The sequence below is a fragment of the Aythya ferina genome (assembly GCF_964211825.1).
Source record: "Aythya ferina genome assembly, chromosome: Z".
NCBI lineage: Eukaryota > Metazoa > Chordata > Aves > Anseriformes > Anatidae > Aythya > Aythya ferina.
In genome coordinates, this window is record NC_140299.1 from 14,532,213 (window position 1) to 14,560,005 (window position 27,793).

At 38.2% G+C, this 27,793-nt stretch overlaps 1 protein-coding gene across 1 annotated transcript in view; it reads right to left on the reverse strand.

Moving 5' to 3' along the window:
• Positions 1-27,793, reverse strand: part of TTC33 (tetratricopeptide repeat domain 33) — a 51,318-nt gene that overhangs the window by 13,255 nt on the left and 10,270 nt on the right. The window contains exon 2 of the mRNA XM_084503789.1: positions 12,544-12,625. Coding sequence (XP_084359915.1) covers positions 12,544-12,625 — 82 coding nt within the window. The remainder of the gene's footprint in view (positions 1-12,543; positions 12,626-27,793) is intronic.

Below are 27,793 nucleotides of genomic sequence, written 5' to 3' on the forward strand. Positions count from 1 at the left end.
ATCTTACAGCCCCATGATATATTGAACAGACAAATATGAGCGTAGCATAAAGGAAGATTCAAATGCAATTATCTTAATTTAATTAATCAATTAACTTTAATTCACAAAGTACTCGTGCAGTATGAGGGTAACTGGAGTAGAAGACTAAGAGAGCTTTACTTCAGAAAATAACCCTGCACACAAGAAACACGATAAACAAAGCTTCCAATAAAGCCTTTGGATCCATACCTCTGATATTTTAGTAAGATTATATTTTTCTGGAGAGTAATTGCATGGTTTTGCTTTAACTTGATTTAACAGACTGCACACTGGAATTTAAAGTACCTAAAAATCTTTAAACACACTCCATAGCTGTATGTCATGTCACTGGCATTTCTCCCTTTTTTCTCTTAATAGTTCCCAACAACTGTACTTTCTCAGCAAAGTTTGTAATGAATATTATTTATTTTTCTGAAACTTTCAGTTCAACTGATTTTTTGTGTGCAGCTTCTCCTGTCTGCAGCAGATCCATGAATTGAGTCAAACTGTTACCTGAGGAGAGGTGTACATCCTACCAAGATTAAACAATTTTGTACCCCTCAACTAGCTTTTACATTCATCTCTTAATGTATTTATTCTCATAATAGAAAACAAATCTAAGTATAACATTACTTGAACGATTTTATGCATCTCAGACTATTCAGTACTTTTTACAAGTACTTTCTACTGCAACTACTCCAAAACATCATTACAAATATAAATATAAATAAATTCTCATCTCTGTGCCTGGCAAGATCATGGAACGAATCCTCCTGGAGGCAATGTTAAGGCACATGCAAGAAAAGGAGGTGATCTGGGACAGCCAGCATGGCTTCACCACGGGCAAATTGTGCCTGACTCATCTGGTGGCCTTCTGCGATGGAGTGACTGCATCAGTTGACAAGGGAAGACCAACCAATGTCATCTACCTGGACTTCTGTAAGGCCTTTGACATGGTCCCACATGACATCCTAATCTTGACATTGGAAAGATATGGATTTGAAGGGTGAACCAATGGATAAGGAATTGGCTTGATAGTTGTACCCAGAGTGTTGTGGTCAGTGGTTCTATATCCAGGTGGGGGCTGGTCATGAGCCTTGTCCCTCAGGGTCTGTCTTGGGACTGGTGCTTTTCAGTATCTTTATCAATGACACAGACAGTGGGATCGAGTGCACCCCCACCAAGTTTGCAGATGACACCAAGCTGAGTGGTGCAGTGATTCAACAGAAGGAAGGGATGCCATCCAGAGGGACCTGGACAAGCTGGAGAAGTGGACCCACATGAACTGAATGAGGTTCAACAAGTCCAAGTGCAAGGTGCTGCACCTGGGTCGGGGCAACCCCAGACATGAGCACAGACTGGGAGAAGAACCCATTGAGAGCAGCCCTGCAGAGAAGGACTTGTGGGCTCTGATAGACAAAAAGCTTGACATGAGCCAGCAGTGTGTGCCTGCAGCCCAGAAGGCCAACTGCGTCCTGGGCTGCACCAACAGAGGGGTGGGCAGCAGGTGGAGGGAGGGGATTGTGCCCCTCTGCTCTGCCCTGGTGAGGCCCCACGTGGAGTGCTGCGTCCTGGGCTGGGGCCCCCAGCACAAGAGGGATGTGGGGCTGTAAGAGCAGGTCCAGAGGAAGGCCACAAAGATGCTTGGAGGGCTGGAGCACTTTCAGAAAGGCTGAGAGATCTGGGGCTGTTCAGAAGAAGAGAAGGTTTTTGGGAGACCTCCTTTTTTTTTAGTACTTAAATGGCACTTACAAAAACGACAGAGAACGACTCTTTGGTCAGATAATGACAGGACAAGGGGGAACAGTTTTAAACTAAAAGGCGGGAGGTTTAGATTAGAAGTTAGAAGGAAACTCTTCAAAGGGTAGTGAGGCACTGCAACAGGTTGCCCAGAGAACTTGTGGCTGCCCCATCCCTGGAGGTGTTGAAGTCCAGGTTGGAAGAGGCTCTGGGCAACCTGATCTAGTGGGTGGCGTCTCTGCCTATGGCAGGGGTGGTGGAACTGGGTGATCTTTAAGGTCCTTTCCAACTCGAGCCATTGAGTCTATGAAGGTTCTTTTTCTCTCTCTTAAGTCCTTTCACATTGTTTTGATTCTATTCTCTTCATTGTTGGTTTCCTTGATCCCTATATATCGCACTATAATGAACCACTGTTCATTTGTTTTAAAAAAAAAAAATAAGACACAATGAATGAGTGTCTTGTTCAAAGTCTTGAGCTCAGTTCCAACTGTACACAAATTGATTTTATCCTCATTTTAAGAATTTATGTTTTTTGGTTCATTTATCTGGTTTTGAATACGTTATTTTTACTTGATCAAACATGGCATGAACATAATGGTCTAGTTTTCTTTTTCTCAGAAAGATGTCTCCAGGTCTTCTTTCATCTCAACGCAGATGCTTGAAATACTTGAGCTGATCTATTACTTTTTCCTTCAGATATGTGACCAAAACAGGAATCTGTCAACCAGTAGCAGTCCCCACACCTGTATTTATTAGAATACTTGCAGCCACTTTGCTGTATTGTATCTTCTCATTGTTACAGTCATTTGTTGTAATTGTACGTTTGTTTAGACTTGGATATTTAACTGTATTGCCAGAATTATTCTGAAGAAAACTGGGTGAAGTAACCTACCCCCAAATGCTCTCTCTGAAATAACCATGCTCTTTGATTTGGTTGAATTCCTTTCAGAAGGAACTCCTCCATGTGCAGAACGTATCTTTTCGGGAGCTCTATGGTACTTAGTACAACAAAGCTCTTGACCTTTTCTTAATCTTTTTCGGACTACAGTACAATTGACTCTAAACCACAAGCTATAATCAGCATGAATCCAGACACACATACAATTACATTACTTCATCAGCTGCTTTGTGTGATCTCTTTTGGTTCAATTTATATTGACAACTATGTTCATGTATTTTTGGTAGAATTTTTTTTTTTGGACAGAGATTAATAGTTGTCACTCTCTGCTATTCTCTGCTAGTCACTTCTAGCAAATGCTCAGATTATGAGTCTAAACAGTAACAAGCAAGCATTATTTTATTGGTCGTAAACTACTAGAAATAATTAGACTAGTCACCCAGCATTTCTTTAAAATGGACTTACCTTCAAAAAAACAAAACAAAACAACAACAAAAAAACCACTAGTTCAGTTGCATTAGGGTATTTTTCAATAACCGGATAAATAGCATGATGCTTCAGAGAAACTACATATCTCTCAGAAAAATGCACTGATATAACCTTGTAATTTGAAAGGACAAAAATATCAAGCTTTTACTTGTCATAATTATTCTTGGAAAAACCTCCACAAAGAGACAATCTTATCAGCAAAACAGGTCTTTTTTTTCAAGCAAGCTATGAGGGAAAAGGGCTGTTTTGCCAGAATCACCTCCCTGTAAAGTAAGGATCAAGATATGTGCCTATTTATGAATGTCCCTTTTAGGAGCTGACACTAAGATTCTGTTCCTTTTCTGTTACTAATTTCTTGCATGAAACTTCTTTTGCAAATTTCATTAACAAGATGGCACTCAAGCCTCACAGTTAAGTAACCTCATTGCAAATTTTATTTTCCAGTTACAGTGAATGCAATTCATTAGAAAACATTGTTAAAGCTAATCAATTAGAGAAGAAAACAAAATCTTACAAAACAGAAAAAGCTCTCTCTTTCCTATGGACATACTTCCATCTAGTCATTTTTAATATATTTCTTATAAAGCTGTTCAGTAGGTGGCTTCTCTGAGGTTATTTTATTCCAACACAGACATACAATTATCACATGCATTGAAACAAAGAACATCTATGTCACTATGGTGACTTTGTTTAATAGGTCTAGCTTAAAAAATAAATAAATAAATAAATAAATAAAAAGTGAGAGTGGAGAACTTTGTGAAGGAAAAAAAAAAATCAAATATTGCAACAGTCATCAGGAGACTGACTAAGTGAAAAAATCCAGGCAGTAGCATGACCTGTCCTGTGCTACCCACAATATTTTGGAAGTGTTATGAATCCGAATGAGTCCTCACTTTAGATGAGATCAATGTCTTGAAGCTGAATCACTATATATAGACACATTCCAAGTCCAGTGAAAATGACCCAATTCCTTCTTCCACCCAGCAACCAATTTTGAACTAGTCATGAATAAAATTCTTCCTACCTGTAACCAGTTCACATTTACCCATGCCACGAAGCAACATCTGTTGTACCATACAACAAAACCTTTTGTTATGGACCTTTCTGTAATTTTCAAAGTTTTCTTGGTAAACTCTTTTTACTACATCCCAGTTTAAAAAAATAAAATGAAACTCCCTACCATTTATACTTGCTTACATTGTGATCAAAGAAGAGAATTACAAACTCAGTTAGGTTAGTAGGAACCTCTGGAGGTCATATAGTCCAACCTCCTCAAACAAAGACTGTTAACTTCAATCTGGTTGTTCAACATCAAATAAACTAAATAATTCCAGTTTCTTCCGAAATCTTCAGAAAGAATAATCATTTTCACTGAAAAGTGGTTTTTTTTCTTCCTCACGTAAAATTGGAATTTATGTTGCTGTCATTGGTAAGCATTGCCTTTTACTATTTTGGTGGACACTTCTGCAAAGAATCTCTCTCCTCTGCTACACACAGCACCTCCACCCTCCCACTAGGTAATAGATATCTTAGGAATCATAGAACCACAGAATATCCTGAGTTGGAAGGGACCCACAAGGATCATTGAGTCCTACTCCTAGATCCACACAGCACAAACCAGAAACCAGACCCTATGTCTGAGAGCATTGTCCAAAGGCTTCCTGAACTCCAGCAGTCTCAGTGCCATGACCACTGACTGCCCTGGGGAGCCCGTCCCAGTGCCCGACCACCCTCTGGGTGCAGAGCCTTTCCCTAAGCCCCAGCCTGACCCTCCCCTGTCCCAGCTCCATGCCGTTCCCTCGGGTCCTGTTGCTGTCCCCAGAGAGCAGAGCTCAGCGCCTGCCCCTCCGCTCCCCTTGTGAGGGAGCTGCAGGCCGCCATGAGGCCTCCCCTCAGCCTGCTCTGCTCTGGGCTGAGCAAACCAAGGGACCTCAGCTGCTCCTCATATGTCTTCCCCTCTAGACCCTTTGCCATCTTCATAGACCTCCTTTGGACACTGACGGTTTCATATCCTTCATTGATAGGTATCTCTGAAGTTCATATCTTTGCAGATTAAATAAATCAACCTATCTAGAACACTAAAATATTTATTTGCTTAGTAGCTTGCACTGTGGAAGTAACACCAGTACATTATATAATTACAGTACATCACAAACTGGTTAATCTCAATCAACACAAATCAAGAACAACTAAAAATATTTTGAACACAACTATATAGTCAATATAATGCATACATCTGTAATATTGACAAAGAATACATGAAGAATTCAGCAGTTCATATTCTGAAGTTCATCCAGTTCCACAGAGGCCAAATACAGTTCAAGGACAGCACAAGAACTTCAGAGTCGGCAGATGCTCTGCCCCAACCCTCACAGTGAATCTCCTCTTCAACTTACACAGGTACAGCATTTTGCACTGTAAGCATGACATGCTATTTTGCTTAGAAGTAATATTTGTTTTACTTAGTAAATTTCTAGACTTTTTTTTCTATTCACAGAAATGTACAATGCTATTTTTAAATCGATTTATCTCAGCAGTTAGTAGCAAAGTTTCTATCTGTCATGAGAAAATAGGAGTATAAGACTGCCTTTTGGAAGAGTACATTAAATTCAGTTCAGACTGGTTCGTACCTACACAGTTTAGTGACTATAATAGCCACATTAGCCAAAGGCCTGTTCCAGCAGAGGGATTCTAGTGGGCCTGAGGAAAAAAAAAATAATAACCACATTCCTCTCTCATTTTCTTTATTTATTTTGCCGTGGTATCCCTCATGAACAGGTTGGCAGCAGTCATCACCATAAATTGATCTTTTACCACCGTGTCTGGTTCCAACTGATTGTCGGTAATGCAGAGCTTGTATTAAGCTAAATTTATAATTCCGTAACAAACATATCATTGCTAATGACCATATATGTGACCAACTATATATAAATCAGCAATTATTAGCTGATTTGTTAACTTAAACTACTGATTATGAAATCTGGCCATTTCTTAGAAACTTTATAATTTCTTAAGCACAAAGAGGGAAAGAGGGAAGTTGAAATTATTTCTTCACTGAGCTCTGAATTTCTTAATCCTTAAGAACAAGGGTGGAACAATTTAAATATCAATATGGGTTTGGCATACAAAGAGAGATATGCAGTTGAAATCCTGATCCTGTTCAATGAATGCAAATTGAGGATGCAGGGCTGTACAGAAACTAGATCCTCAGACAGCTGATAAACAGCCAAAAAGCTTATTAAATTTACATAACTTGAGCTGGCAATGCATGCTTGCAGCCCGGAAAGCCAAATGTAACCTGGGCTGCATGAAAAGCAACGTGGCCAGCAGGGCAAGGGAGGTGATTTTCCACCTCCACTCTGCACTCGTTAGACCCTACCTGCAGTCCTGCACCCAGCTCATGAGCCCCCCCCAGCACAAGAAGGACGTGGGGTTGTTGGAGTGAATCCAGAGTCCAGATGATCAGAAGGCTGAAGGCACCTCTCCTACAAAGACAGGCTGAGGGAGTTGGTGTTGTTCAGTCTGGAGAAGAGAAGGCTCCAGGGAGACCTCATCACAGCCTTCCAGTACCTAAAGGAGGCCTACAAGAAAGCTGAGGAGGGACTCTTTGTCACGGGGTACAGTGACAGGACAAGGGGGAATGGCTTTAAACTAACAGAGGGGAGATTTAAATTAGACATTAGTAAAAAAGTTCTTTGGTAAAAAAAAAGGATGGTGAGGAACTGGAACAGGTTGCCCAGAAGAGCTGTGTATGCCCCATCCCAAGTGTTCAAGGCCAGGATGGGGGCTTTGAGCAACCTGATCTAGTGAGAGGTTTCCCTGTCCATGGCAGAGAGTGGGAATTATCTGATATTAGAGGTCCCTTCCAAACCAACCCATTCCATGATTCTATGATAACCGTTTTTGTATGTTTGCATTTGTATTCACACATTTCAATACATATCTATATCCTATTGCATGTGCACTTTAGGATTCCTTTAAATAAGCTATTTTACATTTACTTTGAAATACGTTACTTTAAACCTGACATGCTAAGAATATGTTAAGGCTTGGCAAAACAAATAGATTGATCCTGTCCCCCAAATATAGAGGAATTCATGTGAAGTCCATCAACGTTAAACTATTATGCAGATCCCAGAAGAACTGCAGGAATGCTGTCATAGTTGCACAGGGCGTTCCAGAATTTGTTATCTGAGATCTCTGTGGTACAAATATCACTGCATGAGTAACACTAGCCAGGTGAATTCTCAGGAATCGTGCCTGAATCCCAAGTAAATTCATTATATGTACCATTGCTCTTTGACACCTCTCTTGCCCCAAGAAGAGAGTCCTGGCTAGTCTGCTGTACAAAAGTTCAGACCCTAATTGACACATCTCCTTCATGCATGCTCCTCCATCTTTGTAATTCAAAGCAGCAGTGAAATAATGCAATGAATGTTTAAAAGCTTAGGCCTCAATGAATTTCAAGCAGTCTAAGAGACTACATTAATGTAGGTGGGCTTTATGCACTCCTTTGAGTATGATACCAAGTATCTAATACCAGAATTAATACAATGGGTGTTAGTTTTGCCAAAACAATAAATAATTGTAATAATACAGAACTGAACTGCTTGCATAAACATTTACTGGATACTCAGTGTTCTTGCAACAGGGAAACAATTTAAGCTGGTAAGGGAATATAAGCTATATAAATTGAAACATCTTGCATGAAAAGGAGAACAATATGTGCACCCCTAACCTCTCAACACACCATAATCATCTGTTTTTAAAGGGATCAAAGGGTAGCTGAGAGCGATGGAAACAAACTCATCTACTTTTATGGGTTTTGAACCAAAATACAGTTGAGCAATTCCACAGCTCCCATATGATTTTCTGGAAACACTCTTAATGGAACTGTCATTGACAATTGAAAACTTTAAATGCTATTTCCGTTCTTCAGAAATTAGGAAAGACATTTGTCCCACATCAGTTAAAATAGGGATCTTTAAGTCTTTCCATAAATATTTACAGATTCCTATTGTGTCATTAGTGTATTTTTCTGAGCTGCATATTAAACAGGTTATTTAAGATGTTGTTTTGCTGCCGAGAAAGCAAATGCTGATGAACTGGGGAGCTGCTATATAACCCAACTCAAGATAATCTTCATAAACCTAACAGGATACACAGATATTCAGACCCATTAAAAACGCCCCATCCTATGTTAATTCTCAAAAAGCATGACTCACAGGGAGACTTTTCTTCACGGACAGAAAATCAGTATAGACCATAAAGAATCTTTGCATATAGTGCAAAGTCATTCTTAGCATGAATCACTACCTCTAGTACATGACTTGCATCAAGACAGGCAGGTTTTCATGGTCCCAATACTGGTCAAGCCCTTGCTGAAATTGGTGTACAGCTTTCTTCCAAATCTGGAGCTACCTAAACTTCCTCATTTAGCTACACAGTAATAGCTTCAGTATTTGTGCTGGTGTGATGGATTGGAGTTACATACTCAGCCATAAGACGGTATCATTTAAATATGAACCACAGTATTTTTGGAATGACTTAACATATTCCTATTTTGGCAAAAAGTGGACTTTTACAGCTCATATTAGTGCCTTCAAAAGTAGAAAGGTATCAGATTACACATTATACTAATCAGCTTCCAGTAAGCGTAAGTCATACCGCAAACAACATCTGTAATAGTTATTTGCATGTACTAAAGAACTACTGCCAATTTACAAGATTAAAAAAGAGGTTTTGTTAAAAAGATTTAAGAAATAATTTTATAAATGTACACTATTTTGCACATAAATTTATCTTCTGTTACACCATGAATGAGAATATATTATGTAATAACAAAAAGTGAAACCAAAGGGAAACAGTGCAACTGTCCAGCTGTGCTCCCTTCTACACGAAGATGAGCTGGAAGTGAAAGCCTGAATTCCCTCATTCTTTCAGGTTTTTTCCTCTCCAACAGTATTATGACAGGCAAAAAAGTTTTACAAGCCAAATTACAGTCACACAGCTGGCTTCTGAGCCCTTCCTGGTAAGCAGGAAAGCAAAGTATCCTCTTCCTCCAAGTCACTTACATATTCCTCAGTCTGGAAAAGAGAAGGCTGAGGGGAGACCTCATCATGGCCCACAGCTTCCTCATGAAGGGGAGCGGAGGGGCTGGCGCCAATCTATTCTCTTTAGTCACCAGTGATAGGACCCAAGGGAATGGAGTGAAGCTGCAACAGGCGAGGTTCAGGCTGGATATCAGTAAGAGGTTCTGCACCCAGAGGGTGGTCGCACACTGGAACAGGCTCACCAGGGACATGGTCACGGCACCAAGCCCGTTGGAGTTTAAGAAGAGCTTGGACTATGCTCTCAGACACGTGGTCTGAATTTTTGGGTAGACCTGTGTGAAGCCAGGAGTTGGACTCCATGATCGCTGTGGATCCCTTCCAACTTGGGATATTGTACGATTCTATGGTTCTATATACCTTGGTCATTTAGATGAAATATAGAAGGATTGGGAGTGCCAAGCATGCAACCACACGTCAGTATTAGGTATTGCATCTGGAGTACCAATTGAATGATGATGTAGTAAGCACCTGTTTGCACAGGTCACTCCACACCCTAGTCCAGACCTTGGTAAGCTAACAATTCCCTGTACTCCCGTTATTTCCACTGCCTTTTTCAACAGAATACTCTTGAGTAAGACACAGAAGAAACAAATTGCAAAATAAATGCTACAGCAAAAACATTCTGCATAAAGGAGCCAGCAATAAAGCACTCGAATCATCTCTTCTTAAGGTATCTTATCAAGATATCAGCGATATCAAGATATCCTACTATGTGGTCTGTTTTACTCAAACAAGAGTTAAGTTTTTATTTATAGCCAAAAAATCTGTAGGACTGATAAAAGTTTCGAATCTTCCCACCCACACCACCCAAGATTTTCACCCCGTATATACATATATGCTGATAAAGTAATCCAACAATACTCAATTTATTATTTTAGAGAATCTAACTTTTTTCAGTTCACTGACAACATGAGAGAAGTTGTGATAACATCCAGAAAAAAAAAAGTAGCAGTTACCACATCTTGTGTTTTCGGTTTTGTTATCTCTATACCAGAATCAAATTGCAGCAGCAGTAACAATTTTAAAACTAAAAAATATACCATGCTTTCCAACACTGGTATAGTACATTCATTGATGTGGTATTTTTCCTTTCTCTTTTTCTTCTCCCAGCTATAGACAAAGTCTTTCTCCCCCATATTTTGGGTAGCTATTTCCCTAAGAGTACTTTTTTTTTTTCCCTTTCTAATCTGTAAAACAGATGGAAGATTGTTTTTTTAAAGAGCCTTTCTTCCACATGTAAGTTTCAGTCTTTTCCCTTCATCTCAATTTATTTACCTGTCCTCTGACTTTTGTAGTTACATACATGAAGTGACAACATCATACGCAATTAATTAATGGTTTAAACTATTAGTTAAGCATTTCAGAAAACATGAATGAAGAAGAAATAACTCCCACTGTTTCTTCTGAAGCAACAAAAGGCTCTCTCACAGAGGATACAAATGTGTTTATATTGTGGCACATTAGTAAGAAGAGAAGTTTCTTATGTTTCAAAAAAAGAAACCTAAATCGTTGATGTGAGGAGATGGTTCCTGTCCATTCCTGTTGAAGCAGTCCCTGTAAAAGTGCAAAAATACAACATCGCTGCTTTTCATCTTCCCTCTAGCCTGCTAAGCTACGACGCCCTACAAACAAAAACATCAAAACACAGGTAACATGTTCAGCAGCTTGGCAAGTGTTTTCTGTTTCCATTCATCTCAACTCTGACATAGCATAACCATTATATTCTTAAAAATAATAATAATAATTAAAAAGTAGAAAAAATGTGATGAAGATGGACAAAAGCTTTTAGCAACTGAATCAAGCAGCTTAAACAGGTATTAAACACCAAAAAATAATGTGATAAAAAAGCAGAAGCCATACATTTTCTTGTTCTCATTCTCAATTCAAATTAAAAACATGTTTTTAGAACAGCATCTTTATTTAATTTGGGGGAAAAAAGTACTTTTGTACCTTGGCAAAAAGATGGAGACAAAAGCTTCCTGATCCAAACAAAACAACAAATCTTGGCACTTTTGCCATCTAAACTACACAAGGAGACACACTTAAATTACAAGCTGATGTCATAACTTTGACAAGAAGTGTTGATGGCTGCAAGCCTTTTTCATCAAAACATTTGTAAAATAAAGGCTTTGATGAGTTAATGTCATAAATATATTCCATCTAATGCTGTTTTCCAAGACTAATTTATCTTTGGAATACTTAATGTGAAAACGGAGTGTAGCATGTCTTGTGTACAGTACCCGTGTTTAATGTTGAGAATATTAAGCCAACTCTTTCAACTAAAAAGAGTAGGCAGATTTCTAATGGCAGAGTCAAACTTTGTAGAATGACAGAATATCAGAGTTGGAAGGGACCCACAAAGATCATTGAGTCCAACTCCTGGGTCCCCTAAGGACCATCCGAAAAACCAAACCATATGTCTGAGAGCGTTGTCCAAATGCTTCCTGAACTCCAGCAGCTCGGTGCTGTGCCCACTGCCCTGGGGAGCCTGTCCCAGAGCCCAACCACCCTCTGGGTGCAGAGCCTTTCCCTAACCCCCAGCCCGACCCTCCCCTGTCCCAGCTCCATGCCGTTCCCTCAGGTCCTGTCGCTGTCCCCAGAGAGCAGAGGTCAGCGCCTGCCCCTCCGCTCCCCTCGTGAGGGAGCTGCAGGCCGCCATGAGGCCTCCCCTCAGCCTGCTCTGCTCGGGGCTGAGCAAACCAAGGGTCTTTTTGGGCCCCCTGGCAAAGGACCTCAGCTGCTCTTCATATGTCTTGCCCTTTACACCCTTCACCAGCTTTGTAGTCCTCCCTTGGATGCTCTTTGATAGTTTTATGTCCTTTTTATAATGAGGATAAAATCTTCACACAGCATGGGAGGTGAGGCCCCACCAGCGCAGAGCAGAGCAGGACAATCCCTTCCCTCCACCAGCTAGCAGTGCCGTACCTGATGCACCCCAGGGTGCGGTTGGCCCTCCTGGCCGCCAGGGCACACTGTTAATCTTGTTCATCTGTCAAGAGTAAGGCTCTCTCTGCTCCTTCAAAAATATATTTTTCAGGTATTTCGGTTGCTTCTTCTACATTGTAACATCCTAATTCAGTTCCTAGCAAAGATGTTATTTATTATGATTGACTGGAATACAGCATATTTTTAACTCCTGCTACAAGATACTCCTTTGTGTTAAGAATAAATGGAAATCCTAAATTAATTTTGATGTAGTTTATGCATACAGCAACATCAGCCAGTATCTGGTCAATGACCACAGAGTTTAAATTTCTACATTCCCAAAGAATTGTCATGATTTACCTGTGATTTCATCTCATAAAGCGTAGCATCATCTGGAGTTAACTGAAGTGCTTCATCCCACTTCTGAATAGCCTCCCGGTACCTGCAGTTAAAACAATATTACACTCTCACTATATTTAAATGAAACTTATATTAAGAATTTCTATTTTAAAAACCGACATTTTCCTAATTAAAATGCCAAAGCATCTCATTAATATTAATCATTTTTCTAATCACTTCCTCATAAAACATGCTGAATTGCATTGAGGAACTGGGTATTTCTTTTTGTGACCACTGAGTGCTAAGTACTACTGTACAACTTGCCTCAACTGAATTTACAAGTTAACATAGGAAACCTATGTCAAACCAATGAACGAAAGTTAGAATTCTTGAACTTAATCCAGTTCCCCTCGTTGTCAAAAATCATGTTCAGTCACTTATTATAAAACATAATCGGAATGCAACATGCCTTACTACAATTATCATTTCAAATTTGTTTTCAACCTCAAAAGCTTGTTGGAGTTACACACCAGCATTTCTGTATTGTTACGTAGACTAAAATACCTAAGTTCAAGTAACTTTAGTATATAAGGAAAAAAAGGAAACAGAAAGTAAACAGGTATACTAAAATCATTCAACTTTGGGAAGATACACAGTAGCTTTGTAATATGTTGCCCTCCCCTAGAAAACAGAAAAAATGAGTTCACCAAACCGAATAAAAAGTAGGTCTTTGACTAAACAAAGAGATGGAACTTTGACAAACCTATACTAGGGTTTTGAAGTACACCAAAAAACTGTGACAGCATAATAAACAGTTTGAGGGGTGCAATCTTCCAGACTAAAAGAAAGCCACATATTAGCATCAACGAGTCTGCCGAATGCAGCAACTTCTCTGAATCCTCCATTTCAAAATTCACCTTTGACACAGAACTGTGTAGGAACCATTACATTTCTATTAACTTCACTAACTTCACTGTGAAGGTATGAAATCAGTTACTTTTGAAATACGCACTGCACTTTTAATATAGCGCAGGTAAAACTAGTTTTCATACACACATGATAGTTATAATAGTTACCGTCACCCACTCCCATTCTCTCTTCTCTTTCCCTTTCCCCATTTTTCAGTCCTCTGGCTTGCATCACACCAAATCAGTCACATAAAGACCATAAATTTCTGAACTGATCAGAAGTAAATAATAGATGGGAAAAGCAACACAACTGAAGTTGAGCACTCAGTAATGATTCAGGTATTATTTGTAAATGTTTGTAGGTGACACTGCTAAGTATGCTTAGTACTCAAATAAAACACAAGTAAAAAGATGTTTCAATACATTTTCCCATTTCCTCAAAGTTTAGCTTCCAGCTGTGCATTTGCAATCTCAGTTCATTCTCCATGGGCAGGTGTTCAAACTACAGGAAGCATAACCAATTTTTTTACGTGTTAGTAGAAACATAAGCCATCATTTAGTTAGCAAGAAAAACACTTTTTCAGTAGAAAACTATAGCTTTGTCTAAACACAGCATAGACACAGCACAACAAAACCTTCATTAGCTATGAGAAATACACCAGTAAAGGGGTTTTGAGCTCAATTAGGCAATGTCCTGGCCATTCAGGAAGCCACAAGACAGTGAGTGTAGGGGAAAAAAAAAAAAACAGGTTAGAAACAGAAGACTTTAGAAACCTGAGCAAACACAGTGACATTATTTAATAGATAGAAAAGAAGGTACAACACTGGCATTCTGGAAGTAGAAAGGCATAAGATCAAAGCTTCTTTTCAAGAACAAGCATTTTACTTCTATGAAGAGGACATCATGGTTCATCAAAATATCAGTCTAATGAGAAAAAACTCACAGCAAGAGCACACTACCTCTGAAGGTAGTGCCAAATATAGGCAAATATAGCCCAAAATTCTGTTGAGTTTTGCTGCCAATTTGTCAACAGTCTGTCAACAGAATAAAGATAGTCTAGGGAAAGTAGGCCATTCATTCACAAAAACATTGTACCCTGTGTATGATATATGTTTGAACAGAGCAGTTCAGTGATACAAAAGGTGCAGAAGAGTAAACATTCATTTGTCAGGAAAAAAAAAAATCAATCTTTGACAAAAGGGAAAAACTACTGATCCTGTCCTGAATTAGAGAAAGTGAACCATGCTGCTTGCTCTAGTGAGTCAAACTTTGGAAAAAAATATTTTCTACAAAGATAGGTCTTTGTAAAAGAATTGTCTTCCTCATTCTTCTAAAAAAGAAGATTACAAACTGTATTAAATATCAGAAGCCCTGCAGAAAAAGTCACCTGGGAATATAGTTGTAGAGATACAGTTGTAAAAACAGTGTTCCAGTAAAACCATACGCCTTGGCTGACATAAGAAATGAGCTAACACATAGGTAGAGTTGCTAAAATAAAAAAAATTAAAAACCTGATCATTTTACTGTCCCTCAGGGTCCTGTTGAACTGAATTGTACAGGACCTTTATTACTGTAAGGAAGAAGAAATAATTTTGAAAAAGAGAGCTTCAATATAAATATTCATGCTCTGGGTTTAATTGAAACAAATTTAATGAATATTCCACTTGCTATTCCCATTTCTTTTCTTAGAAAGCAAATAAACTCATACAATTGAGTTACTAGCATGTAACAAGGCAGTATCCATCAGCCAAGCTGCAAAAACTACCGTGTCATGTCTGGTAAAGAATTTTTGCTTAATGCTGTTCCATTTATCTTAATGCAGATCACATGCCTAACTTAACTCCTTCCAATGCGCCTGACAGAGAATGAGAGCACATATATCCAGAACACATGCTATATATAGCACAGATGATGTACAGCAACGTGCAATTGAATCCTATGTGCCTTCAGAAAAAAAGGATATGAAACCTAGTACTTAAAAAAAATAAAATAACTTGCAACACAAACAAGAATGAGGCTCAAAAACCCCAGATCCATCCACTGGTGATATTACAAACATTCCTCAGAAAACTCTGATATTTATCACAGTGGGAAATAGTTCCAGCATCAGCAGGCTGGGGGCCTACTGGCTGGAAAGCAGCTTTGCAGAAAAAAAAAAAAAAAAAAAAAAAAAAAAAAAACGAGTCCTGGTGGCCAGCAAACTGAGGATAAGCCAGCAATATGCCCCCATAGAAAGGAAGCCCAACAGCATCATGGAGGGCTTTAAGCATCACCAGCAGGTTGAGGGAGGGGATCTTTCTCAGCTCTGGTGAGATGGTATCTGGAGCGCAGCGTCCAGGTTCAGGCTGCCCAGCACAAGAGAGACATGAACCAGGGGCCACAAAGATGATTGAAGGCATGGAGGGCCCTATCATGTAAGGAGAGGCTAAGAGATATGAACTGTGCAGCCTGGAGAAGAAAAGGCTCTCGGGAGATCTTATCAAAGCGTAGAGATATCTGATTCAGAAGTGGGTGCAGGAATAAAGAGAGCCAAACTCTTCTCATTGGTGCCCAGCAACACAAAAAAGAGGCAATGGGCATAAAGTGACACAGAGGAAATTCTGTTTAGATGTAAGAAATAAATTTAAATAAATACTGTAAAGGGTGACTGAATATTGGAACAGGTTGCCCACAGAGGTGGTAGAGTGTCCATCATTTAAGATATCCAAACCCCAATTGAGCAAGCTGCTCTAGTTGATCCTGCTTTGAGGTAGAAAATGGAGTAGAAAAATGTCCAGGGGTTTATTAGGATTATGTATGATTGTATGACATCAGCAACCTCAGTGGCATCTAGTTTAAAAGGACATCTGATCATCTTCCGACAAAATGAAAACAAAACAGAATCTTACAAAGTCATTAATTTTCACACAGCCGGGATTACTATAAGGCTTATCTAATGTAACCATAAAGAAATCACAGAACATTAATAATGGCCATATATTCATTTTATATAAAATCAAATTAATATTGCTGCAAAAGTAAAACCCTAATATGCAGTGTAACTAAGCCTCTAAACTTCAGTAATACAAAACATTTTTAAGAAAAGATTGTCTTATTTTGAAGTATTGAGTTGCTATTTATGCAAGTACAAAGATACAGTATACTGACTTTTATCTACCCACAGTGATTTTAATGAAATAGTACACCTTACTACAAAGCAAAAGATTATGCAATTATAACCAGAACATAGTTATTATTTTCTTCACTGAAATGCCAAAAAAAAGAAGAAATTACTGAAAACTGGACACATCTGGGATGGTTTCAGAGTACAAGATGTGATGGATCTTGCCAATTCTTATTTAATGACATGAAATCCCATGGCTCCCCTGAAATACTAAAATTGCTCTCTTAAGACATGCTACTGACCATCTGGGAGCTATAGAGACTTGGCAGATTTTCGTACAGCTTTGTGAACTTATGAAACAAACATCTTATGCTTACACTTCATTTTTTCAATAACACTTCTGGGAAAACGGGATCTCTTGTGCTCTTAAACAAAACTGTTATGCCAAATTTGTACATTCATTAATTGTATTTAATTAGATGCTTCTGGGTTTAAAAAAAAAAAAAAAAACATATAATACACGAGAGTCCTGTAGTTTTACTCTGACAGGCTTGCCTCAGTTGATGCTTCAGGCAGAGACTGAAACAGGGCACATACAGAATGACATTGAAAACATCTTAAGATATACTGAAGAAATGAGATGGTAGTAAATTCAGAAGACAAGCCTGCAGGAGAGAGGCAAATCACAGAAGTGCCATGTCAGCAGAAAAGAGGATATAACCCCCCCAAAATTGTCAGGGACTTGGAGAGAATCAGATGTCTCAGGAGGACGATGAACAACACAGTTAGACAGAGGCCAGAGGAAAACAAGATTTCAAAAAGAGCATGTTGAATACTTGAACCATATCATAGAGGATGAAGGTGAAAGGTCTGTGGCCACCAGAAACACCAGCAAGAGCAATCTTAATAGAGTGTTGGGGCAAATTCAGCAAACTTTGGTGGAAGGTAGAGGAAAAGAACACCAGCCAGTAACTATACAGGGTACATAAAATGGAAAGGAGAGAGAAATGAAAAGCCAATGAGAATCTGATTATAGGAACCAACTTTTTTCACAAGCTGGGTGATGATGCAGGGTTGCACTGTGGGAGAGGATTCATGAACAGGTGAAGGAGAAAACTAAAAGCAATAAAGGAGAATAGTAGCACAGCTTTCTTGGGTTAAACAACCTCAAAGTCCTCTATGACAGACACATCTTTTTATAGTAAAATGCTTCCTCTGCTGGGTGTGGGGAGGGAACTGGTACTTTATATAAGCATCTAGCAAGAACAACATGCAATAGCAGGTTAAAACATTTTTTTTTGTTAATCTAATTTTGTTAATCCATTGTTAGTGACCTACAGCACATTTAAGCTCACAGGCAGACTTCCCAAGATTATTATGTCTTCAAACTTTTTTTTTTTTTTTTTAATTGCAGATAATTCTGATGCTATTGATGAATCACCAACAGGCTGCAGCTCAACAGTATAGTTATTTTATGGTAAATAATGTGATCTACATTACCTGTGATTTTAAAGGGATAAAGTTAAAACTGTCTGTTTTGCTACCTGCTACAGTTTCCAAGGAAACATTTTATTATTTTTTTTTAAACAGGCTGATTCAAGTATGGCCACACTAATTACCACAGGTAAAGAAGTACGTTATAGCTCTTCAACAGCAACTGACCACATACATGTTCTTACCCCACAGTAAATGCCAGATAAATGCAAACAAGCTTTTCTTCAAGTAGCTCTCCTTCAAGTTGGTGAACTATACAGAACTTACCATTGGACAAAACAGCATGCACACAGCTGATGCCCATCATTTCAAAGCTTAAGTATTCATAAGAGTTCATGTTCCTGCACATATTAGACACCATGATATCACGTCATTGATATCCAGACACACATAGTGTAAACAGTGAAAAGAAGTCAAGATTTATGCAGCAGAATTTTTTATGCAGCAAAATTCTGTTACAACTAAATCAGCTGAATATAGCCTACAATTAAACAGCTTACTTCAAAGAGACTTATCTCTCTTAGGAACTTCCACAGAAGAGGAGATGAGAAATACCATTTCATCACATGCCAAAACAATTACCATCCATCATCATTCCAAAATTACAAAATGAGGTTTTCAACATGAGTTCAATCTCTGTTTCTGAAGCTGTATTTCATCGGCACATGTACGTATGGAAGTTTTTATCATTTCATCTATTAGGTAAATGCAGTTCCTTTTGAAACTGCCTTTGTCAAAGAAAACCTACCAAATCCAATAACAGAGAAAGGTATTCTTGTAGCTAATGTGCAGGACTGAAAAACATGTAATCAGGATTCTGGTACTCTCTCTGATAGAGACATCCTTCCTCATGCAGAGTAACATTTTAATTTTCTCACATAAAACATGTGAAGAAACCTTATCAGAAATCACTTACTACTATTTCATGATTATTTTATTTTTTTGAGGGTCAGGTATGCAGCATACTGCAGTAAATTATTTTAATGACAAATGACAGGAGTTGATGCAACAAATTGAAAGTAGTAGATAATGATGGGAGTAACCAGTGTCTAGACTTGACAGTCTGTCATAAGATGACTTTCACAAAAACATTTTACATTTAACTGTGACCAGAGGGCCCTGCTGCCTTTGCCATGTTTTATATCCTTCTTTACAATCTGGCAAATCTGATTCATGGTCAAACCCACTCAGATACTGCACTTACCTGTAAGAAGACAAGCTAATTTGCAACACAAATGCAACTTATCTGGCATCTAGTCAATTCTCTCACTGCTAACTGAAAAACTACTAATATAGTATCAGTTCATCACACAATGCTGATTGAGAAGCACTGCTTCAGGAAAGACAGAAGTACGTATTTTTTCTTCTTAAAATAATCCTTACAATCAGCATAAACCTGAACAAGTTGCAGGCTGCTAAACAAAATCTTAGCTAAACATGTCAATTACACTCGAAATTCTAAAAACTGGGAATTACAGAGTTTTGTTTCTGGCCCTGCTGAAGAATATCCTCAGGCCTGGCACTGCTACTTCATAATTCCAGCCCCCACCTCCCCACACCCCCAAATATGGTTTAGATATAAAACTTATTTATATCATGTAACACAGAGGAAATTACTTGTAATAGGATTACATTACTGACTCATCACTAGTGCAATCAAGTACCATACCCTCACCTCCTCCCCTCCTGAGCCCTCCTACACTGAGCATCCCAGGGCATCCTAGGCACTGGCTCCCTGGTAATCAAAAGGACTTATCTTTGTAAATGATCCTACAAAAATACTCCAATGAGTCAAAATAATGACAAGTTCGGGCTAATTTTAATTATTTCTGGCAATATTCAGAACTCTGTAGTGCAATTTTGAAAGTGAGAATGGTTAATAGCAGAAGTTCTCTACAAGCTGCTAACTTCAACACCAGGATGTTATTCGGAGTGGAAGAACACAATTGGAAGAATTTGCTATGCTTCCTTCATGTAAGTGGTGGTTTTGCTGTTCTAGTTTTGTCATAAAAACCACAAGACCCTACTGTCTGTGACTGCATACCTAATTAACTACAGAAACATTACCAGATAGAAAGACTGCAGTCACTAGTATTTTCATTATTACCACAGAAAATTCAGCTACATTAAGGATAAATGTTTGACTTTAAGGATTCAAAAAGAAATAAGATATTTCTCGCTTAAACACCTATGGAACCCTCTTGCTGTTTCTAAGATCTGATTTGCAACTATCTATGAACATGGAGCTTTTCATTAAATCCCAGCCCTATAATTTAACTTTACCTGACTAAAATCAAAATGACAATGATATTGTCGTTTTGGTCGAGTTCCAATCACTGGAAGCATTTAAGAGGCATGTGGGTATAGCACTAAGGGACATGGTTTAGTGCTGGGACTCAGCAGTTCAGGTCGACTGTTGGACTTGATGATCTTGATGGTCTTTTCCAACCTAGATGATTGTGATTCTATGCATGACAGATCTGTAGGAAGCTGAAATAATCAGTGACAAATAAGAGCAGAAATGAGGTTTACACAAATAAATTGAAATCATGAACAAGAATACGAGTTTTATTATTCCTGAACCTGCCATTTCTCCATTACGTAAGCAATTAAGAACAGGCCATAGTAACCTTACAAACTTCGTAAGAAAAGGAATTGCATAGTTAAAGTGAAATCAATTCACTACTTCGGTATCCTTAAGCAAAAGCTCCAAATGAATATAAATCAAGTTTCAGGTCTTGCAATAGTTGTAATATTTTATAAATATTTTAATATAGTAGGTAATGAAGCAATATTATTGCTAGTATGAAATCTTAAATACAAAGCTTCAGTTCCTCAAAACAGCTTCAACAGTACTTCCTCTGAAAGCAACAGGAAGAAAGATGTAGAAGAAAAACTGTTGTGATATATTTAAAGCAATTTTGAGGCTGTATTCCAGTCTTATTTGAGATATCTGTTCAGATATCCTTTAGAAACATCGAAGTACTGCTAGAATGATGGATGCTATTTGTTTTCTTAGTTGAAGAGTCATTACAACTAGGTCATTTTTTTAGTTGAATAGGCATTTCAACTCAACCTTTCAATTTGTCCAAAATGGCAGACAGCTCCATTTCTAGCACCTCATACTATGGTCCTACTAGTTCTCACAAATTAATCATAAAAACTAGGACAGAGTCAAACGCTGTTCACCACACAGAAAGCAAATACACAGACACACAACCCCCCCTCCCTTCACGGATTTCAAGAACACTATTTCTTTACCTCCCTCTCACAATGACTTACTGCCAAAAAAAAAAAAAATTGCTTGGGAGTAAGGACAATATATAGTGCAAAACACCTGAGGAGAGGTGATACAGAAGAAGCAGCAGCCTTTAGCCTGCTCACATTCTGTTCTGTGTAGCTGCATTTCAACTCGATGATATGCTCCTCTTACCTGTACTAAATAATGTAATTCTCCTTCTATTACTTCTGACCTCTTTATGATGTTTGCTGATACCAACATCACTGAGTAATTAAAGAAGTTACATTAAAAAGACACAGATAAAGACAGGGGAAATGTGTCATTCTCCATGGCACTGTGAGACTTATAGTGGGCAATTATGATTTACAACTCATGAAAGGACCTACAAGTCAAGCAACTCTTCCAGTATAACTGACATGATTACAAAGTATTGACATAAAATGACTAAAGTATCAATCCAAGTACTAGTAAACAAAAAATGTCAATTATCCTGAAGTGAAATATAATTGTGCAATGAACAGTACAATCTACATAAAAGGACATAACATTAACAGATTGTTTACAGGGAGGGACCATCATCACCGAAAACCAAATGAATACAATTAATTCTAAATCCCAGGAGGACCTGCAAATATACAAAAACATACAAATTTAAAATTAAAGTTGCAAGTAGAGTGGGAACTCTGACTACCAGCACTGCAGGTACAAGGAGCAGTGAGCCTGTGTCATGAACGAAAAATATTCGCTAAGGTGGGAGAAGAGGCAAGCACAAGTTTGTGCTCCCACTCCCACAACAGTTAAAATAACCTAAAATGGTTATTTTAATATGCTGTACTGCTTGAGGTGCTGTACTAAATAAAATGCTCACCTACTGATGAGCAGCCTTACAGGAAGCTATAGATTCAGACCGATAATGGGTTTTGGCAGCATGATTTTGCACGCACATAAATACTGCCTATTAAGTGAGAATAACAGCCAAAACTGTTTGAACTAGCTCCTTCCATTTTTCTCATACCACAATATAAGATGAAAAATAAATTATTAAATATCAACAAAAAATTAATATTTCATATGTTTTTATCAACACTGGTTACTGGTACCAATAATTAAGCCATTTATTTTACACTATCTTACGCTTCCAAAGCCTACCTTCTGAAATAAAGTCTTCCTCTTTCTCTTATTGTATGCCTCAATTCCCATGCTCTATCTACAGGGGAACACATACAAAGAGTATTTCAAGTTACGGAAGGGACATCCTGTCCATTAAACTACTCATGAATTTACAACACACTTTCAGCAAAGGGCAGGACAGCAGAGATGAATTTGCTCAGATAATCCACACAACTGAATTTAAAAAAAAAAAAAGACACCTTTCTTCTGAAGAAAAAAAAAAAGTGAAGTAATCAAAGCTTGGTAACTTCAGCTTTGTATCTGAAGAAAGGATGTCTCAATTACAAAAGTAACTTCAGCTTTGTATCTGAAGAAAGGATGTCTCAATTACAAAAGTATGCCCTTTAACATATATTCCTTACTACCTTATGTCTTTAAACATTAGATTGATTCCACTGATTAGATAAACATAATTAAGTCTGACTCGCTAATGCCTTATCTTTTGTATAAATCTATTTCCTGTATTAAATGAATCCTTTATTTAATTCATCCACAAACTCCAAATGTCAATGAATTCACTTTAGACACATAAATACACTCACCCTGTTTTCTTTCGTGTTTTTTTTTTCATGTTTTGCTCATTATTTAAAATTTCAACCTCTCAATTTATTTTCAGGATATAATTACTGAAAATGAATATCTCAGGCATTGTTACAATCAGTTAAAACATATTCAACAATTATAAGTTACCTATAAAAGTCCAGGTTAAAGATTTCTCCCATACTGATGCAATACTGCATACAATAGCTTATACTAATTTACCTAAAACTTTCTCTACCTAAAACTTTCTTACGGAGTATGACAGATATTAGACTGTGTAAACGAATTCCATTTTAATATTTATTATTCTAATTTTAGCATTTGCTTATTTCATTCTGTGTATCAGCAGTGATTCTAACAGTTTAGCCCTACTATCACTTGGAATTTTTCTCTTCAATTCTCTTAAATAAAATCAGCCACTAATATACAAAATTCACAAAACCCAGTTAATTCAGTTCCACCCACAACACAGAAGTATGAGAATTAATTTTTGAAAGGCAAATACAAAACGTATTAATAAAAACTTGTAAAAACACTTTTAGTCAGTTCTCAGTAGTACAATCTTCTCAGTCTCCTCTTTCTTGCCCCCTACTTTGCACCAGCATAAACACTTGTGCTTCTTATACCATGACAATGATCTGAAACAAGTTATGACCAACCCAAAAATTTGTTTATTTTAAAACATCAAGCAGCTCCCCAGTCTAATTCTCCATTTGGCTATACAAATACAATGAAAAGACCTTTGTTAAGCAATAGTGGCACCACTATATTGTACACCAGCATCTCAAGTATATTTTTGGATGCTGTAGAAGCAGTTTACACTCCCTACTTGATTAAACAAGGCAAATATTGTGATATTCATAAAACACACAATACATTATAAAAGCAGCATCCATAGCAAATAGCTTCCTACCACCTTCACATTCAGAGCTCTGCAAATAAATTTTTCAATCTGGAAACGAAAGATGGTTTAGCAGGGGTAAATTATAACAAAATGCATTTTCAGTGGAAAATTAGAAAGTGGAAACATTAGAAAACTTATTTCAATATCAGCGTGTGATTCTACCATCCCTAAACACTTGCTTTATACAATTCTTTTAGGACCCTAAGTCTCCTTTAAAATCTCAAAAAAATATTTATCAAATTCAGACCAGTAATATTCTTTGAAAACCAAAAGCTGAAATGCTTACTGAACCACTATTTTAGTTTAGAATATGCAATACATCAAATAAAATGTCCAGAAAAATAAATTATGTGTGAGTAATACCATGGAAAGTTAATCTTCTGACAAACAGTACAGTTTCATTGACAGATTAGGCTGAAGACAATTAAAAACACTTCTGTCAACATCCAGATTCATGGAGGTAAGTTTATCGTGATCATCACAGGAGTTAATTGCCAGGAAAAGGAATGGTTGTACTAAGCCTCCAGACAAATACAGCTTCCTACACAGAAACCCAGGCAGAAGAAAGCCTTTCAGTCAGTTTATGTCATTTAACATACTTAATAGATGTCTTCTATTTTTAACAGTGAAATAGGATTGTGGAGCCAGTTGACGACAAGCCATTATTCATCGCCAAAATCCCTTACCCAAGGAATCTAGTTTTAAAATTAAAAAATCTACAGCCATGATCCGTATTATGTCTTAACTGTCATTTCTTATTTTTTTCAGAAGAGAAAAAAGCTTAAGTCCTGGTCTACTACATTAGATTTATATTACCGGCTGACAGGTCAAAGACAAAACAATGTTATTTAAGATTTGTTATTTAGTTCCTAGACACTGAAGCTCTAGAGATTGCCATCAAAACATGTTCAATGTACATTAAGAATGGCAGGCCTCAAAAAGTTATCAGCTTGAAACAGCTTCAAAAGTGCAAGCCTCAGTTTCTCAAGGAAAGATTTCTTTAATTGTTTTTCAGGAGGTAAGAAGAATGTGAGGAATATGTTCTCTCTATAATTAGGGTTCTGGACACCACCCAGAGGCAGAGAGAGGTACAACTCTTTGTCTAGGAGCTTTTGAGCTGTGGTAACTCAATGTTGTAACAGAAAATAGTGTGATACTACAGTGTTGTGATTGTTCTTTTGAGATTGGGGTGGATGCACTGATCACACACGCTCACCAAATCTGTAGATGACACCAAGCTGAATGGTGCAGTTGACACAGTGGAAGACGGGGATGCTGTTCAGATGGATGGCAGGCTTCAGAGGTGGGCCTGTGCAAATGTCTTCAAGTTCAACACAGCCAAGTGCAAAGTCCTGCACCTGGGCCAGGGCAATCCCAAGCACCAATACAGGCTGGGCAGAGAATGGATTGAGGCCAGCCCCAAGGAGAAGGACCTGGAGGTGTTGGTTGATGAGAAACTCAACATGAGCTGGCAATGTGCGCTTGCAGACAGAAAGCCAACCATATTCTGGGCTGTGTAAGAAGCAGCATGTGCAACAGAGTGAGGGAGGGGATTGTGCCCCTCTGCTCTGCCCTTGCAAGACCCCACCTGGAGTCCTGCATCCAGCTCTGGAGCCCCCAGCACAAGAAAGACATGGAGCTGTTGGAGTGTGTCCAGAGAACGGCCACGGGAATGATCAGAGGGCTGGAGCACCTCTCCCATGGAGAGAGACCAAGAGAGCCGGGGGTGTTCCGCCTGGAGAAGACCTTATAGTGGCCTTCCAGTACCTAAAGGGGGCCTACAGGAAAGCTGAGGAGTGACGCTTTGTCAGGGGGTAGAGTGATAGGACAGGGAGGAATGGCTTTAAACTAAAAAAAAAAAAAAAAAGGTAAATTTAGATTAGGAATTAGGAGGAAATTCTTTGCTCATCTGATGATGAGGCACTGGCACAGACTTCCCAGAGAAGCTGTGGATGTCCCATCCCTGGAGGTGTTCAAGGCCAGGCTGGACAACCTGGATGACCTGGTCTGGTGGGATGTGTCCCTGCCCACAGGATCCCTTCCAACCGAGATCATACTATGTTTCTATGATCATGAGCTTTAAAGCCAAATGTATGTAGTAGTAGAAAAATGTCAACTTTCTCAGGAACAATAGCTAGCCTTTCAGAGCAACTGGACAAAGGCATTAAATTAGGAAACAGGTTAGTTTCTTTCCTGCAGCTTCAACAATGAACAAAAATAATTGCTTTTAAAATCATTTATACATATGAATTTCATTTTTAGGTGTTTAAAAGGTTTTATTATTTGGGTAAAAGCAACCAGGTGTATTTAACAGTAAATCTGGACAATATATAGAAGCGTCAACAACAGTAACATTGAGAGAAAAAAAATAAATGCAGCCATGTGACAGTATGCAAGCTGCAACACAACATCATTAATATAGGGAATACTGGACACTGAAATCAGTAACTCAGTTGAGCAACTTTTGCCATTGTCTTATCTAAAGGGTCTGGAAAAGGCCCAAGGTTGTATTTATTTGTAAAGTATTTCTTAGATTATTTATGTAAATTACTAGATTTTACTAAGTTGTATTACACTATGCATATAAATAATAGAATTCTCTTCATTTAAAAGCTGTGTTATTACAATGTCTGATTCAAACTATGGGCAAAACCCCTTAGCTCAAAGTAGCAATGTTTTCTTTAACTTGCTCAATACTTTCGCATTGAAGTACTTACACAACTCTCCAACCTACAGCTACCCATCAGTACGGACCTACTGCAGAAACGGGCTTCTGCAGGATGGCGAGGGTGCTGACTCTGCTGTTACCGTGTCTAGGCTTTTAAGGGATGGTCTGTATTCCAGCCTGTTTATAATAGAAATAAACAATGAGCAGGAAAAAAATGAAGGAAATTTCAGCAATCAACTCTGGAAAACAAAAAAAAGACAACTGTGACATGAACTGCTCCAGCACAACAGTTAGAGGAAACAAAAACGTGCCGGGTGTACTCTGCTGTATATTCTTATTATTCCTCATATGCAGCAGAAGGCTCTAAGTGTTGCTGAGAAAATACATCTTATCAAATCCTGTACAGCATACATACAGCATTCAAAATAACAGACTGTGTTAAATGTATGACAAAAAAAAGTATAACTCTACTTATGTATAATTTACAAGTAAAAAAAAAAAAATGCCAGCATGTGCTTTCAAAGATTTTTAAATTAGCTTTTAAAGCACAGCTATGATGATTTATAAAAATTGAATGTAAAATAATCATAATTGGTCACAATAAATAAAAATAACACAATATTTTAGTCTTTATATTAATGTACTGTTATGTTACAGAACTTTAATTATTATTACAGAGTTTTTCTTGCTTTAAAAAAATGAAGGAAGGCTGAAGCAGATGGATATTGTATCCAGGGTTCAAAACACGTATCAACAGAAGTCTTTCTTATTTTTGTTTCTTTTTAAGTAAACAGACATCCTCTCTGCTTTTATTTTTAAAATTAATAGTATTTCTAACACATCTCTGGTGAACACAGGAGCTTTTCTCTGATCGAATTCCTCTACACAAGAAACATGATAGAAACACGCTGACCCTCTACACTTCAGTCCAAGGACAGGTACCACAAGGACTACCCTTCACCTCCAGACAGGTATGAGCAGTTACACCTGATTCACCCCACGCACCCTTAGGTCCCTAACATTGAGCGTTTAGGTTAAGACTCCATCCATCCTGTAGTCTCACAGGTTGCTTCCATACTACAAAGCCAGCACCGCCAAGAAACGTCGCTGGCCACTGTCACTCCAGCAGTGTTACCCAGGGGTATTTTTCAGATGGGTCCTTGGCACGGCTGTGGCCAGACAGCTCTCCCCTGCTATTTCGCAGGACGAGGTGGGGTTAGAGCTGGCCACAGGCATTCCCCC